The following is a 17595-nucleotide window of genomic DNA, read 5'->3' as shown; positions in this document are numbered from 1 at the left end:
CTCCCACTCTAGTTTCCTGGGCATAGCGGAAATTCTTGCAACGAAATGGCGGATGATGATGCCAAACGAGCAAAAATGACAGGCACCGTGACTCCCCCTCCTTATGCTTTTTCTGACGTCTGGCAACTACCACGTAACACCACTCGTTTTGAATGGAACTTGCTTATCATAGATAAAGGCAAGTTTTTTCTCTCGTTAGATATGAGTCAAAACATGAATTATCAATGTTCTAAGGATTCCAGGCAAAAAATCTTTCAAACCTACCGCTAGCCTACTAAAGGACCGATTTTGATTTTTCACTGACAGAGAAATGGTTTTAAGATCAGGGCAAATAGATTTATTAGACTACTTGCAAAAGTTTTGAAAGCTTTGTGGGTTGGAAACATTATCACATTGAAACCTACTTATTTTAAATCAAATCTAAGCAAACATAATTGTTCTACATTAATTTTTATCATCATCAACGGCGCAGCAACCGATATCCGGTCTAGGTCTGCCTTAATAAGCAACTCCAGACATCCCGGTTTTGCGCCGAGGTCCAAAAATTCGATATCCCTAAAAACTGTCTGGCGTTCTGACCTACGCCATCACCCCATCTTAGGCAGGGTCTGCCTCGTCTTGTTTTTCTACCATAGATATTGCCCTTATACACTTTCCGGGCTGAATCATCCTCATCCATACGGATTAAAAGACCCGCCCATCGTAACCTATTGAGCCGGATTTTATCCACAACTTGACGGTCATGGTATCACTCATAGCTTTCGTCATTGTATAGGCTACGGAATCTTACATCCTCATGTAGGGGGCCAAAAATTCTTCGGAGGATTTTCTCTGGAACGCGGTCAAGAGTTCGCAATTTTTCTTGGCAAGAACACAAGTATCCGAGGAATACATGAGGACTGGCAAGATCATTGTCTTGTACAGTAAGAGCTTTGACCCTATGGTGAGACGTTTAGAGCGGAACAGTTTTTGTAACCTGAAATAGGCTCTGTTGGCGGACAACAACTGTGCACGGACTTCATCATCGTAACTGTTATCGGTTATGATTTTCGACCCTAGATAGGAGAAATTATCAACGGTCTCAAAGTTGTATTCTCCTATCCTTATTCTTCTTCGTGTTTGACCAGTGCGGTTTGATGTTGTTGGTTGATTCGTCTTCGATGCTGACGTTGCCACCATATATTTTGTCTTGCCTTCATTGATGTGCTGCCCAAGATCTCGCGCCACCTCTTCAATCTGGATGAAGGTAGTTTGTACGCTTCGGGTGGTTCTTCCCATGATGTCGATATCGTCAGCATAGGCCAGTAGTTAGGTGGACTTAAAGAAAATCGTACCTCTTGCATTTATCTCAGAATCACGGATCACTTTCTCGAGGGCCAGGTTAAAGGGGACGTATGATAGGGCATCCCCATGTCGTAGATCGTTGTTGATGTCGAATGGTCTTGAGAGTGATCCTGCTGCTTCTATCTGGCCTCGCACATTGGTCAGGGTCAGCCTAGTCAGTTTTCTTAATTTCGTCGGGATACCGAATTCCCTCATGGCAGTGTACAGTTTTATCCTGGCTATGCTATCATAGGCGGCTTTAAAGTCGATGAATAGATGGTGCAACTGTTGTCCATATTCCAGCAGTTTTTCCATCGCTTGCCGGACAGAGGAAATCTGATCTGTTGCTGATTTGCCTGGAGTAAAGTTTCTTTGGTATGGGCCAATGATGTTCTGGGCGTGTAGGACTATCCGGCTTAGCAAGATAGCAGAAAATATCTTATAGATGGTACTCAGCAACGTGATACCTCTATAATTGTTGCACTGTGTGATATCCCACTTTTTATGTATAGAACTGATAATGCCTCTTTCCCAATAGTCGGGCATTGACTCGCTGTCCCACACCTTGGGCATCAGTTGATGACCCACCTGGTGTAATTGGTCGCCTCCATATTTAACTAATTAGGCTGTAATTCATCGGCTCCTGGCGACTTATGATTTTTAAGTCGATGAATTGCACGGACTGTTTCTCCTATACTTGATGGTGGTAGTATTTGCCCATCGTCTTCAGTTGGCGGGACCACCAACTCGCCGATGTTCTGGTTGTTCAGTAGCTCATCAAAGTACTCAACCCATCGCTCCAATATGCTCATTCTGTCGGAAATCATATTTCGCTCTTTGTCTCGGCAGGATGAAGATCAAGGTGTATAAGGCTTCATCCTGCTGACTTGTTGGTAAAACTTGCGCGCCTGGTGCGGTTGCTCCCTGTACTTTTCGAGTTCACAGACTTGTTGGTTCTCCCAGGCTTCCTTTTCCCATCTGTGAAGTCGCTTCTCCGCTCGACGGAGTTCGTAATAAGTCTCTGCGTCTGCCCGCGTTCTTTGAGACTGCAACATTACTCGGTATGCAGAATTCCTCCGTTCCGTTGCTAGCTTACATTCATCGTCAAACCAGCCGTTCCGACTTTTTTGCGGCTGGGGCCAAGTATCTTTGTGGCCGTAGCAATGATAACGTTCTTCAGGTGGTTGTGAAGATCATTTGTTGATGCTTCATCTCCAGGATCTCTGTTGACTGCGGTTATTGTGGCATCCATTTCCCTTTTATAGGTGTCGCGGGGGGCTGTGTTGTGGATAGCTTCAGTGTTAACTCTCACTTGATTAACAGAAGGGATTCTCTCCGGTGTTATTATTCGCGCTAGGAGCAGTCCGAGTCTATATTGGCCCCCCTATGACATTCACCAAGGCAGAGAGGTGCCGGCGTTTGATCAACACGTGATCAATTTGGTTGAAAGTGGTCCCGTCTGGAGAGGCCCACGTATGTTTGTGGACCGCTTTCCGCGAAATATATGAAGAAATGCTTTATAGTGTTAGCTATGTGTGAATTGAAAAACGTGCATAAAAAACTCCTGACATCAAATGAGCACGAGGCGCCCAGTCTCCGGTATTCCTATTAGTTAATATTTTCTAACTTGTCTCGGCGTAATTGACTTTCTTTTGATAAGATGCAATCTTCTTATATTTGGCAACAATACGTGACATATCCTGCAAAAAATGAACGCAGTTCAGAACTTCCTAACAACAAGATCAGTTGAAAAAAAGTTCTTAGTTCTTTCTCAATTTCTTTTTTTTTCTCGAAATAAAAAGGGAAATACATATTAAAACAAACAAAAAAATAAGTTTAAAAATATTTTGAATCTCTTCACATGTCCGCTTTCAAATCAGTTTTTAAATTAGTTACCGGTAATACCCTGATGTGATGACGTTTTTGTGTTCTAGTAATTGTTTTGGAAAACAGTGTCTTTGTTAAATAACAATAAATCGAAGTTGAAAATTAATTTAAAAGCTTAATATCCAACACTTCCCAGCGTACTATCTGGTATTGACTTCAACCGCCATATCGAGTACCAAATTATTAATTGAATGGCTTATCCATGACTGGCTTACAGCACTTACGAACCATCTAATACAAGATACTGTAGCTATGGGGTATTCTAAACAGGTGCATTATCTTAACGTAGACTATAGTGATGAAACATATTAAGAGCTGCCGCAAATTTTAAGCTAATCTCCATGGTTCCTTTCATATTAATTTCAGTGTTTGCATTGGATTTGAGTTTCCTGCAGAAGCAAACCAATTGTTATCAAAAGTGTTTCCTTCCAATTTATCTTTTCACAAATTACCTCAAGCCCCGTCTTCCTGAGTGTCGTAGAATCCATTTCAAGCCAGAAGCAACGTCGGAATAAACACCATACGTACCCTTTCTTGCACACCCGATTCCAAACGATACAATGCCCGCAAGTTTATTGTCACAAATAAGAGGACCACCAGAATCTCCCTGAGAATACAGAAAATAAATTAAATGGAGGTGTGCTATTTTAGAGCTGTTAGTGCAATGTACTGAACCCAGCTTTTACCTCCTAGCTTCGACCCTGACACGCTATTTATCTACCACAACCACTGTCTAGTTCTCATAGCCCCCAACTAGCAGACTTTTCTTAATGAAAAACAATACAGAATTTCTCATTTTAATATGATTTCAAATATGCTCTGAAGTATTGCTACCTTCCATGGTAATCTGCACTAAAAATAAGACTCAAATGTTAAAGATTACCCAGCCCAACAGTGACAAATTTGCTTCGCTGTAGGGACAAGAAAAAGGACAACGAGGAACCATGCCTGCAACTAAATTCCTCTTCGAGAATTATCTGCCTCGTCGTGGTGACGGAGGTCAGTAAAGAAGATCATTTAGCGAACCAGAAGACCTAACACTAAGGACTAATCAAGCCAAGGTATGACTACCGTGCCGAGGGCTGAATGGTCACAAGGGTTAAATTGTGGCCTTGAACAGTAAACTCTGGGTACCAGTCGGCACCAACTTTTAACTAGCCGTGTCTCGACAACGAGGAGTTTATTTTTCCCTGTAAAATAAGGGACATGACAGCCAACCCTGACAAAATTAAGAACCTGAAGTACAAAACAAAGCAAACGCATAAAGTAAACCCTGAGTTATTTCTCACAATCATCAATGATTTATTGTTGTATACATATCTTACAAGACCATGGGTTGTTGGCGGAGAAATCAAGGGCTTAAATATACTCGTATATCGGCATGCAAAGTAGTTTCTGAGAACAGGTCCGTAGAAAAAAAGATCATTTTCTAGTTCCTGCTTCCACCGCCCTCCTCCTTCTTGCATCAAATGTCAAAAATCAGTCCAACCTTGGAAAGTAATAATCGAGACTGATATTCCCCCGAGACTTAATTCAGTAAAAACAATGCATACATCAACCTTTTGCATGGACCTCCCCCCTTAAACTCAATATAGGGCGTTCGCAATTCCAAGCTTCCAAACGTTTCTGAGAAATGTGCAACAGACCTCTAAGGAGTTGTCAGATCTCCCATCGTGTGCGACCTCAGATAATGAATAGGGACATAGCTATGGACGTATAAATACGTGTCCAAGCACTTTCTTTTCAGACACTGCATGGGCAAGTATTTATTCCTCTGGTGTGTGGAGCACAATAGCTATGGGAAGGATACCCAGAACATAAATCCACCCTGGAAAACAAGGGAAGTAATAAATTTAAGATGCAGGGGTTCAGGACCTCAGCACCGGGGCTTTCAAAAGTGAGCAAGTGGGGTCCCGGTCACACCCCTTGACTGCAGAACCTCAGTAGAGGACATCTAATGCTAAAAGAAGTATTCAAAGGTAGTACCACCTTACAGAGACAACAGACCGCTGAACGGCGAAAACGGTAATAACATCCATCACATTTGTTCAAGAGGGCCGACTGTCGGGAGTACTCCCATACCAGGAAAAGGACCCAGAGAAGCTCGTTAACTTTAGATCTCAGCCAATGCTAAAAACCGTAAATGACAAAGTGCAGGAAAGGTCAATACATGCCAGAAGTGAAGAAGCACTTAAAAGGAGTAACTCCGTTGGAACTCATAGAGCAGCAGCACAGGTTTATTCAAATAACCCTCAATCATTGTAGTATCGCTCAGAATTTACTTATGCAGACCAACTAGGAATCTAAGATGGAAATTTCCATCATAAGCAGACCATACAGAAACCATCACGGTGGCATATAGGCCATACGATGTATGGTGAGGCAGGCAGCCAATCATTTTTGTGGGGAGGAAATAAGTGATATATTTGTGTACAGCTGCTACCCCCACCATGCCTAGCACTGTGTAAATTCGAAGAAATGCTAGACAATCTTGTTTTCGACGCAAGGGGACGTAGTCCAAAGGTGATTGCCGGTAACTTCAACGCTTGAGCCTTCGAGTAGGGTAGCAAATAAGGAAGTGCGGTTAGGCACAGCCTTTTAGAAAACTTTATGCAGTTGTATATAATTAGGGCCAACAAAAGTGATGTAAACAGCTTTCGGAAAGGGGAGTCCTCCCCAATCGTTGACCTAGCCTCTGTTAGCCCAACAACGAAGGGCGGTATGTCGTGGTGTGCCAGCGATCATTATCACCATCTTTTCTTAATTATGAGAAGAGCCGCAAGGCAGCGCACCAGCATGCTCCGAACTGAAAAAGACTTCAGGTTGGTCTGTAAAAGCTTTGGATGTGCAGACCGTCATAGAGGTGTAGTTCAATCGACCTAATAGCAGCACCGCAACATAAATAGTTATCCGTGTGACGCAATGCGTCCCCAAACCATGTGGCACATTCATGGATTGGAGATGCTCATTCTTCAGTATAAAGCCCAACCACTGGCAGAATATAAAACTAGCTAGCCTTCGATCAACCTCTTACTGAGCCGGACGAGCAGCTCTAAGGACAGTTGGACCGATCAGGGGCAAGAATAGCACGCCTGTAAGAAAACCTGTACAACCATCAAGCTCGCGAAAAAGGGAAAGATTTTACGGAGTTCAGCTCGGACGCAAACGTAAACACGTCTGGGAGCGCCTGTAGAATCATGATGAGACAATTTAGAGGCAGGTCATATACTCTTTCCTCTTGTTAAAAATCATCCAGGGATTATTTCTCCCCGCAAGAGAAGGACCCTGACACCTTCCAACGATCTCTGAATGTGTCCTCAATTCCGGCAGCCACCAGAGATGAGCTGTGCAAGACCTGGGGAAGCACCAAAGCCCCGGGCATGGGCAGCACACCGAACACGGCCGAAATCTCGAGCGGAGATGTTCGCTGAGTTTTTTGAAGCGTCCATATCCAGGACGATATTTTCTGAACGTTGGAAGTGCAGGAGTAGGAACTGCTGCCTTATACTGGTAAACCTCTAAACGAGCTATCATCCTACAGACCTACGAACGAGGCAGAACCATGTTAACCTCAAAGGATGCTTACAGCTAGCTAGAGTGTTGAACTTGAGCTTGCTTTGTGCAACAGCCCTTTGAAGAAAGGAATTGCAAATCTCATTTAATGCTAATAAACTATGGGCACTCTGTAGATGAACAGCCCTAACGATATGCTCTGCATTCAGGACTATTTCATATGATCAACATTCATAATATCGGTGATGCCGATTGGGAGAGATATGAGGTGGCGAACACATCACAATCTCTTCATTATCACGGACGCAATCTTTCCTTTATCGCAGATGCCGAAGGGGAAATATCGATGCATAGATGGCAAGAGCATTGCAAATGCTCAGGAAAGGTTCGTTGGACACGCAAGCTCATCCCTCAATTATAACAGTTTCTCCCGAGGTATGGAGGACATCGCGTGTACAGGTTTAAACAGGATGCCATACCCAATTGTCCAAACGACGAAGACATATCGCAGGAGCCAGAGCACATTCACTGTTCACCATTCGTGGAAAAAAGGGGACACTAGGAAAAACTCTAGGACAGGCGCCAGAGCCAAAAAATAAGGTGCATGTTACGAGGATTGGAATGCGATCACCTCTATGATCATATCTATCCAGAGCAAACGGAAGCCACGTATAGAAGAAAGGAGAGCAAACTAAAGTAAGCTAATTCGGCTCCGTTATGTAGTGAACTGGTCGTTCCGCGGAGTAGTTAAGTTATTCGAGCACGGTTTAAGTGTGTGTGTCCCACACACTAGCGTGTCTTCGCCCGTGAAGATTTCGACTTCCTTATAAAAAGAAGGTCAGTTTGGGTTGAGAGACTGTTTAAAACATTCATGGTGTTAATAGTACAATACTCACCTTTAAAACCGCCTATTCAGTGGGGGCGGAGCTAAGTAGCGTTCGCAGATTTTCAGATTTGAGAACTGTTTCCTGATGCAGAGAGTGCACAGATTTGAAGAAAATCTTACCAAGGCGCCTTCGTCTGATGTTTGAAGAAGAAGGGTGGTTGAATACGATATGCAGGGGATTTTCTCTTCTCAATCGAGTTGGCTAAATATGGCCGACACCATCAAGCCGATTTACTCCACGTGGTAGTTTAAGAAGTAAGGTCCATTAGAAAAGACATAAGAGTTCTCCTTCTGAAATGATGAAAAAAAGGCCACTCTAGAGGTGTTAGGTAAAATACTAAATGTCCTCAATAAAGAACGGGAGGGACACTGAAGGAGAAAATTGGCCATATTTCAATTAACAAATTCAAGTTGGAAATGTAAAGCATGCTTCGTTAAAATAAGAAAGGGAGGAAAGCGTTCAAACAGGACGATTTAAGTGAGCCCTTGAGATTCCAGCAAACTACCGTAACAAAGGCCTATTCCATCCAAGAAAGGGAACCAGCAAAAATACCCGCAAAGCAGGTAGTGTCTTGTCTATGACCTTAGACTCTGCACTGGTGTGAGAATCGAAGGCATGGAATAGATAAATAGCTAATATATGGGCCAGGACAATAGAAAGGGGAAAAAAGAGAGGAGGAAGATCTATCCGGAAATAATAATTACCTTACCTTCAATATTTGTGGCAAGGTAAAAACCGAATTGAAATTAAAGCATTTGGACAACAATATGTACCGTTTTCTGTTGAGGATGCTGGAAGTCCTGAGTCCGCACCCACTTGGCGGCGGACCGGACCACTTGGGAATGAACTTACTTCCTCTTTTTTCGTTCTTTTATAAGAAAATATAAAAAAGCAAGGTAATGCTGGAATTAAATGCGAGTAGATCCAATAAGGTGACATTGGATGATTTCGGTGTCAAGGTGATGACTTATTCGAGATGTCTTTCGATCAACCAAAGCTATGCCGTATGCGGAAACCACCAGCATGCCCCCTTCTGGAACTAGAAAATTAAGAATGTCATTGTACCTATATGATGCTCCACGGGAGTGGGACTAATGCGAAGCCCTATGGATACCCGCGAAAACAACTTATTCCTTTGATAATTCATCGGTGTCATAGCAGAGTGCTCAATGCCACTAGTGTGAGGTGAACCACGACCTTCCGTACGATAGCCTTGTGCTCTAGCCACTCAGATATCCCGGCACACAATTCCGATTGACCACTTTAAAAGCATTTCTCACGTCCCTTTTCATGAATTGCATTTTCTGCTAAGCCAGTAACGAAATTGATAGCTGGAATGGTTAATTTAATTTTGTGAAACCCATACTGCTGATCCCAAAGACCTCCTTGACCTTCAACAACTGGGAGTAATCTATTGTTAATTACGGACACTACCATTTTCTTAGGTTGTTGCATATGAAATGGCCGATTTGGCAATCAAGTGAAGTTAGTTGCGATTTTGCTGCATCAAACCACCAACAGTTGGCGCTGTTGATTTCGGATAATGAAGTATGAATACTCCTACATTTAATCAAGGAGTCATTTCAATTTTGACCATCGTTGCGATAACAGTGAATAAAAAGGAAACAAGTCGGAATACCGGAAGCTCGCGCTTCGAGTATAAAGGTTTTGTGTTCATCTTATGTAAGAAATTTCAACGCATATTTTTCTATCCGTATATAGCTACAAATCCAACATAATCCTTCATATTTTCCCAAACTACGAGACATACGTACATATTACAGCCATAGATATTACGCTCACCCTAAACAAACAAACTGCCTATTTCCGAATACTGTACACATATATGCACGTATATAAATTGATCGTACCCATATTTCCGATTTACTTCTTATATCTATCTGAATAGGCACTACCCGCAAAGTTCATTAGCACGCATGTACTATATACCTACATACACAACTGATATTCATATACAAATGACTAAAAAACTAAAAGAAAATAATTCTTGGCCACCCATTCACAAGAACTCATTTGGTTCTGGTATTGACGAATTGACATGTGATGATGACGTCATGCAGGTTGAAGAGTGCACGAAATTCACAAAAAATGGTAAAGTTTTACTCCCTATAACTTTGTTAATAATAGTTGGATTTTCTTTAAACTTGGCTAGCTTGTGCATTATGTTCTTCATTATACGCATGCCAAATTTTGTACTTTTGGGATGAACATAAGGGGGGTTGCTGGATAAATTTCTAAAATGTGGAAATATACTATTATTATCTTTATTTGTGCAGATATCGGAACCGGATATATTTTGAGGCCTAGATTTCGTAGAGATGCACTACTGTGATTTTTTTTCAGATTTTTCGGCTAGATAGGTTCTAAGAACGAGACCTGTTACACTTTTCGGGGGTCATTTTTTCAGCCCTCACTCCCCTATGTTTCACATACAATATCAAATATGAAATCAGTTTCGAAAAGTACTAATTGAGACCTTTCATTTGATACCCCACATGGCAACATTCTTTGAAAAAAAAATTTGCACCCTCCATTCACATGTATGGGGAGCCCCCCCTTAGACGTAATACAAGATGGCGCCATTTACTACATGTAAAGGGAACACCAGATTACATACTCCCACCAATTTTCGTGACAATCGGTCTAGCCGTTTCCGAATAAATCGGGTGTGACAGACAGACAGACAGACAGGCAGACGGACAGACAGACACCGTCTCGATTCTAATAAGGTTTTGTTTCACACAAAACCTTAAAAAGGATGGAAAAGAGCCAAGAACGTGTACTTTTTCTGTATGAGTTCAAACTCGGTCATAAAGCAGCGGAGGCGACCAAGAACATTAACAGCGCATTTGTAGCTGATGCGGTAAGCGAACGAACCACACGGTAGTGGTTCGAAAAATTCCGGTCAGGCGACGTAAACCTTCAAAGTGAGCCACGTGGAGATCCAGGACGATCGATTGAGAACGACGAGCTGCATTTGCTAGTCGAATCCGACACACGTCAGTCTTTGAGAGACAGTTTCCCGGCACTTGCAACAATTTGGAAAGGTGAAAAAGCTCGACAAATGGGTTCCGCAAGCCCTTATGGTGCAAAACATGGCGCAACCCAAGGGAAATTTGCAGTTCTTGACTCTCCCGCAACAGAAGCGATCCCTTTTTGCACAGAATAGTGACATGTGATGAAAAGTGGATATTATACGACAATCGTCACCGATCAGCACAATGACTAGATACTGATGAGCCACCGAAGCATATGCCGAAACCGAGGCTCCATCCGAAGAAGGTAAGGGTGACTACTTGGTGGTCTACAGCTGGAGTTATCCACTATTCTTTCTTGACACCTGGAGAAACGATAAATGCACAGAAATACTGTGCCAAATTCGAGGAAACGTACCAAAAATTGAGTATTCAACGGCCGAGATTGGTCAACGGAGATGGTGTGATACTCCTTCACGACAATGCACGACCTCATGAATCCAGAACAACGGTTCAAAAGTTGAACGAATTGCAATATGAGACTCTGCCTCATCCACCGTACTCACCGGACCTTTCGCCAACCGACTACCACTTTTTTAAGCATTTGAATCATTCTTTGGCGGAAAAACAGTTTAAGAACGAAGAGGCTGTCAAAATTGCCTTCGACGAATTTATCAACACCCGACAGTTGGACTTCTACGAACTGGCATACATGCTCTTGAATCTCGCTGGGAGAAGTGTTTTGAATCGACTGGCTCCTATTTTGATTAAATAAATAAAGTTTTGTAAGCTTTACAGTCGTTTCAAATTTTAGTACCAAAACGGTCATTTCATTTGCAACAACCTAATCCCTAAAGTTATCAAAGACATCTGCGTCAACAGGAATATGGTTCACCCAGAGGTTTACCAACCTTAGGCGCTTTCATGATGGAGGAAATATTTCCTTAGACATGCACGCTTCGAACAACTTTACGAGCATGGCTAGCTTGAGGTTCTGGTCGGCTAAACTGGCTTAGAGTGCAGGTCAATACTGTCAATGGCCTCATCGACGATCTCAAGTGATGCAATGAAACATTTCATGAATGTTCTTTCGGGTCCTCTTGCCTTTAACACTATCAAGTCATCCACGGCGATAGTAGGATTGGAAAACCACATTCGAGTTTCAGAAGCCAAATGCGAGTGCTAGCTTCCCTGGGAATCTCATTAGTTTGAACATACTTAAACTTTACGGTCTTCTAGAAACTACTGGTCTCAGCCACCTATGTATTCTACGACATGGTGCTCACGGGCCATCTGAGAGGAACCAAATAATCAGATAAGTCTCGCCTGATGAGAATGACCTCGGTATAAGGATGCAAGCCTAAAACTTCATTTTGAAAGATAATTGCATCGAATGGAATGCGAGTAGATGGATTTGGAAGCCATCAGATAATTAATTGGGTAGAGGCAAGTATGTGGCGGTTGGCTGAGTTGTAAAATTTGGAAAGTACACATATCTTTTAACTGAAATTGACTTTACCCTCGAAAATCTCCTATAAAATTGGACTATTTGCCAAAAAGCCCATTATCTCCTTGAGCGGTTGGAGAAGCCCTTTGTACCAATTTCAGAGTATAATTGAATAAAGTATCAAAGCTCTTTCGAGAAGTTCTCTTGCTGTTATCTTCTCCTTCAGCAAATCCAAATTCCATTATGGTATTTTCTTTGAAGTGCTGAAAAGACTCAGATCCTAAGTACTAGTTTTCTCACCATCTAATCTACCTTGCACTAATTTTAAAACAGAAGAGTTAGGGACCTCATTCCCATTAAAAAATAAATGTGCCTGTGATCCGAGAATGTGATCTCATTCGATACCCGGTTGCCACAGTTAAGTAGGTCGTCTGGTTCAGCAAGAATCAGAACAGTATTTGTCTATATGCCTGGCTTACAATATTCTGGATAATATTAGAGTTGATCTGCTGGTCTACTTTTAATCAATAACGCATGCCACTCTTGCATACTATCTCTCCCCAAGTTATTTTTGTGAACGCATTATTCCACAAAGGATCAAAAAGTCACGAACGGCTCGAGTGGGGAGGATCAGATTAAAGAATGTTAATAAAAACGAAAGTAAAAGGGTTACAAAAGTATGATAACGCAATTTTCAATCAGTTCCCAAAAAAAACTTACCGTACAAGAATCAACACCGCCACTTGGCACACCCGCGCAAACCATTGTTTCATTGTCAATGTACATCGGCATAGTTGAACACTCTTCAAAATCTGTGATGTATATATTAGCGTACATAAGGAGGGGGCTTCCTTGGTGACTATGCTACAAAGAAAAGAGAAGGGTTAGTTCCTAATGCATGATATATGTGCATGTAAAGTCTGTTGCTGGACTAAAATCCAGTTAATGTTAACGATAAACATTGAAGAAGGATTTTAATAATCCAAAATACCTTAAAAGCCGGTCATACCTCCGATAAGAGTCCCCATCCAGCTACTTGACACTTTGTCCCAGGATATGGTCTCGTTCTTGCAAGTGCAATCGGTCGAAAATTTTTACTCTCAATGACCGGTTGTACTAACTGAAATAAGGAAGGGTAAGATTTAGATAAAGCAACCAAGGATAAACTAACAAAGTTTGGAGAAGTTCGTAACAGAGAATCCACTTATTTTAGAGTGTAAGGGGTAAGCCAACATGAATTCGATAAGTATCTAAGATAGAGAGTCCCCGTCAGTAGCACACTGAACCCCCACCCCATAGAATTTCCCTGTAGTTAGTTAGTTTTGCGGTAACAAATCAAGATGTGGGGGAAATACTTTGCTACTAGCAAACTAATCTGCGCTTTGGAAATTACATACGTAGATATTGAATACATATACATATTGAATCTGCAACTGAAGATGGATTTCTCAAAGTTGATACAAATCAACCTCAAAGCACTTCGAGGCAGCTCAAAACTTGCTCTGGCAAAAGATTCGAGATATGGACATTCGAATGTGGACTTGGCAGTAATTTGGGAGCCTTACCAAAATTACGGTAGTGCTACGTCCGCGATATACTTATTTGGAAACACGGCGATATGGGAATACAGATGGCAAGCCATTTAAGAAACAATGGCATTTCCCGGAGCCAGTTTTGAAGGTTCAAAAGTCAAAGAAGTACATATGTACAGCTGTTACACTCTTCCTAATGCAATATGGTCTTGGATACTACTGACCACAGCCCCAAAATCATTGGTGGCGATTTCCACGTGTAGGGCTTGGACTGGGGAAGTCGAGTGACGAACACCATGGGCCAGATCCTGCTGGAAACCTTCGAGGAGACATAGTACTAGCCAAAGTTGGATGCGTGCCCCCCCCTCCTTGGCAGAGAGCTAACTCAATTGCCGATCTGACTATCTACCTCGTTGACGAAAAGGATGCTCTGGCAGTTGAGTGAAGACTACATCCACACTTACCACCAGGCTCATCTTTCTAAACATCCGAAATGGAGGAGGCGACGATCAAGTGAGCAACACAATTGGAAAAACAAGGATAGCTGGTTGGTCTACTAAGAGGAGGCTTTGCCAAATGGCAAGCGGGAAGTTAGAACATCAGCAGTCGGAGAAAGAATAACGGGATTATCGAAGTAGCCTTAAGAAGGGTCTACGGGAAAGTAAGTCGAATTGCTATAAGCAGCTGTGCCTTCAGACAAATACGAACCCCAAAGGCACTGCCTACAAGGTTATAATAAACAATGTTCGTAGATAAAAATCACTCCAAGTCACGTGCCCGGCACGCTTGTTCAAAACAATCGCAATCCTTAGCTCTTCAGTTATGTGTGTATGTCGTTTTTCGAGGTTAGATTAAGGGTACTCTGACTAAATTATATGTGCCCGGTTACTTAGCTCGGATAATCCAGAGTTAGCTCTCGGAGAGACTTCTTTGGCACCAGACGGACGACGGAAGGAATATGTTGTGACAGCAGGTGTTCCCCAAGGATCCGTACTGCGGTTCCTGTTGTGAAAAGCATTGTATGACGGAGTACCCGGCCTTTGCGTACAAAGGAGGCAACGTTGATTGGTTCGCAGACAAACTGGCGGTGGTAGTAGTTGCGAAACACCACCAAGACATGGAACTGTATGCAAGCGAAACCATTCTTGCCATCAAAGCGTCGCTCCAGATGATGAAATTGGACCTGGTGGAAGACAAAACGGAGGCAGTTGTTATTACCAATCGTAGGAAAAACAACACTGTAAAAATCCAGGTTGGTAATCAAGACGTCGTTTTAATAACGATCATTAGATACCCGATCCCAAACTGAGCTTGAAGGGCACCTAGAATATGCAAAAAGGCAGCAACGGCTGGCTCATTTCTAGCAAGGATGATGCTTAATATTAGGGAGGTAAAATCTAGGCGTCGGCTGCTCATTGCAGGAGTGCTGAAATCCATATATACGCGGCTCCTGTCTGGGCGTACGCACTGGATAACACAGTGAACTAGAGAAGGGTAAGTTCGTCATATCCGTCAACTGCGCCGAGGGTGCGCAGTGCATATAGGACAATATCCAGTAAGGCAATATGTATCATCGCGGGGATGATTGCCTTGGATCTTCAAGTAAACGAAGCACACTCTCTTCACCGGAGGTTGAGGGCGAATTCGGTCGAAGTGACTAGGGGCTTCCGAAAAAACACTAGGAAGAAGCTGGACCAAAAATGACAGCAACGGTGAGATAATTCCGAAAAAGCCCGATGCACCCATATACTGATTCCGTGTATTGTGTAATAGGTCTAGCGAATACCTTGCGATTTGAGTTACCACCTAACAAAGTTTGCTAACGGAACACGGGGAATACAGGAAGTACTTGCATCGCTTCGAATTGGATGAGTCCCCATACTGTCCCGGATGCGCCGCTATACCCGAGAACTCGGAGCGTTCCACTGTCCGAAATTTGCGATTGGAAGAGGGAAGTTAAACGGCGACCTCAAAGTAGTTATCAGACCCCACATTTCCGTGGTGTAGATGCTGAGGACGAAAGCAAATTGGAGTGCGATGAACGCAACAGTAACTGCTATACAGGAACAGGATTGAGCCCGGAAAGCCCGCCGGACGCGTGACTTAGTCGTGCTGCCGAAAACCAGAGCCCTCCTCCCGAAGTAATACTTCACGGTCGTACCGCGGGTATATGGGCGGAGAAGTGGAGGTGGTTTTAGTGGGTGAGAATCCTACACGCTGGTGTAACTTGGTTCAGCAGCGTCCTCCTAAGATTTCCACCTCCACATATAACAAAAAAGGGGATTCCAGTTAAAAAATATTTAACTTTGACTTGATTTTATTTAAACAGATATTGAAGTCTTGACACCATATATAATATTTGAAACTTCATGTTTCTTTTACAGATGCTTCAGTTGAGTAGTTTCGGAGATCGGATCCATGAATGAGATTATCACTTTTCAGTCTCCGGTTCAATCCTATTTGCTTGGAATGTCAAAAGTCAGGCCAGCTTTGGAAAATACTAGTTGAGACCTTTTCTTATTCGGTGAAAAAAAAATTTACATTTCTCTTGTACATGTATTAAGAACCCTCCTTAAACTCAACGTAGAACAATGTTACTCGCAGTTCCCAACTCCACACACAATTTCATGTCAATAAGATTATCAGTTTCTAGGAAAATATATGTGAGACTGATGGACTAGTGAGGAGTTACCAGATGAAGCGCGAAGACAGATGACGGACAGGGGCATACCTACATCAATAGGTATGTGTTCATGTACTTTTTTATTGCTGGATGAAGGACCAAAATGGGTATAGAAAGGATACTCAGAATTTAAAACCAACATTGAAGATGAGAAGAGGTGTGAAGTTATTGTGCAAAGGCCCGGAACGCCTGTACCCGCAGTTTTTGGAAGTAAGCAAAGTGGGATACTGAGCGTCGACATCCCTCGAATACAGTGTTTCGGTGGTGGACAACTTGGCCACGATGGGATCCAATGCCACAAGTGTTTTAGATTTGGAGAAGGAAGAGTTCAAACTAAATGCAATTTTATCGAGAACACAAATAACAAAACAAAGTATGATGAGCTGAGAAAGAATGGCTGGCCAAAGAAATTGCTTTTGACCGCCTCTGCCCAAGGAGTACTCCAGAACTAGGAAGCAGATCCATTCAGGGCATGCTTTTAACATCTCCTTCATTGTCAAAGATGTCAAAAGGGAAAGTTCATAATAGTTCAGTAAATAATAAAGGTGAAGGTGTCTGTAAAAGGGGTAATCCAGTGAAGATTCACTAAGAGGCTTGATCCGGAAGGACTGAAATTCATGCTGATTGAAGCTAAAATAGTCGAGTTGTCCCATCAAGCACAAAATCAATGTGCGCTAAGCCATTGACAACATGGTAAAGTCATCGGGTTGCTTTATGACAGTTCAGAGAAGGAAAGCCATCGTCCTTCGAGCAAGTAAAAGAGTGAGAGGAAAAGCGAGGAAAACTTTGGGAAGTCGCCAGGCGCCTTAAAAAAAAATATATTCTGATTAATCCTGAAAAAGAACTAAGATCTCGGAAGAAGTTGTAGATCTAATGGAAATAAAAACGGTGGATAAGCTAATGTCATAAATAACAATAGCGAGAATTCGCCCAGAGGCAATAGTAATCTCTAGCAAAGGAGATCGATAGCTCGCGGTTCTACGAAAAAAGTGAAAACTAACCCTGACCTAAGAAATCTTGGCGAAAATGTTAGCAAAATCCAAAAGAATCAGAAAAAATTAGAATTGAATGGGTTGTTTGCGGTCTCGTCGTCTCACTAAACAGGTGCTTCAAATAGTTAATCGATCCGATCGATATAAAAGGTGTGGGGAGAAAGGCGATGTCGCCGGGGAGTGAAGTAGAGAGCAGAAATGCATATTGCGCGAAGAAAAGGAAGAACGGGATAACAGGCATATTGCTAGAAGTGAAGAAGAATACAAATAAACCTCAATCATTGCATTGTCGCATAGGATTTGCTTGCGTAGGCCACTTACGAATCTGAGGTGAA

At 42.5% G+C, this 17595-nt stretch overlaps 1 protein-coding gene across 2 annotated transcripts in view; it reads right to left on the bottom strand.

The window, feature by feature from the left end:
* Window positions 1-3096: 3096 nt before the first annotated feature.
* The window catches only part of LOC119649974 (trypsin-like), a 29888-nt gene continuing 15389 nt past the window's right edge, over window positions 3097-17595 (bottom strand). The window contains exons 3-6 of one of the 2 annotated variants that reach the window (XM_038052413.1): window positions 13063-13173; window positions 12774-12917; window positions 3663-3817; window positions 3097-3599 (exon numbers count right to left, since the gene is read on the bottom strand). In XM_038052413.1, the coding sequence (XP_037908341.1) occupies window positions 3491-3599; window positions 3663-3817; window positions 12774-12917; window positions 13063-13173 (519 nt within the window). In that variant the 3' untranslated portion in view covers window positions 3097-3490. The remainder of the gene's footprint in view (window positions 3600-3662; window positions 3818-12773; window positions 12918-13062; window positions 13174-17595) is intronic. The other variant, XM_038052412.1, reaches the window with a different exon arrangement.

This window comes from Hermetia illucens, chromosome 2, assembly GCF_905115235.1.
Source record: "Hermetia illucens chromosome 2, iHerIll2.2.curated.20191125, whole genome shotgun sequence".
NCBI lineage: Eukaryota > Metazoa > Arthropoda > Insecta > Diptera > Stratiomyidae > Hermetia > Hermetia illucens.
The sequence above is the reverse complement of the archived record's forward strand: the minus strand, read 5'-3'. Positions and strand labels throughout refer to the sequence as shown.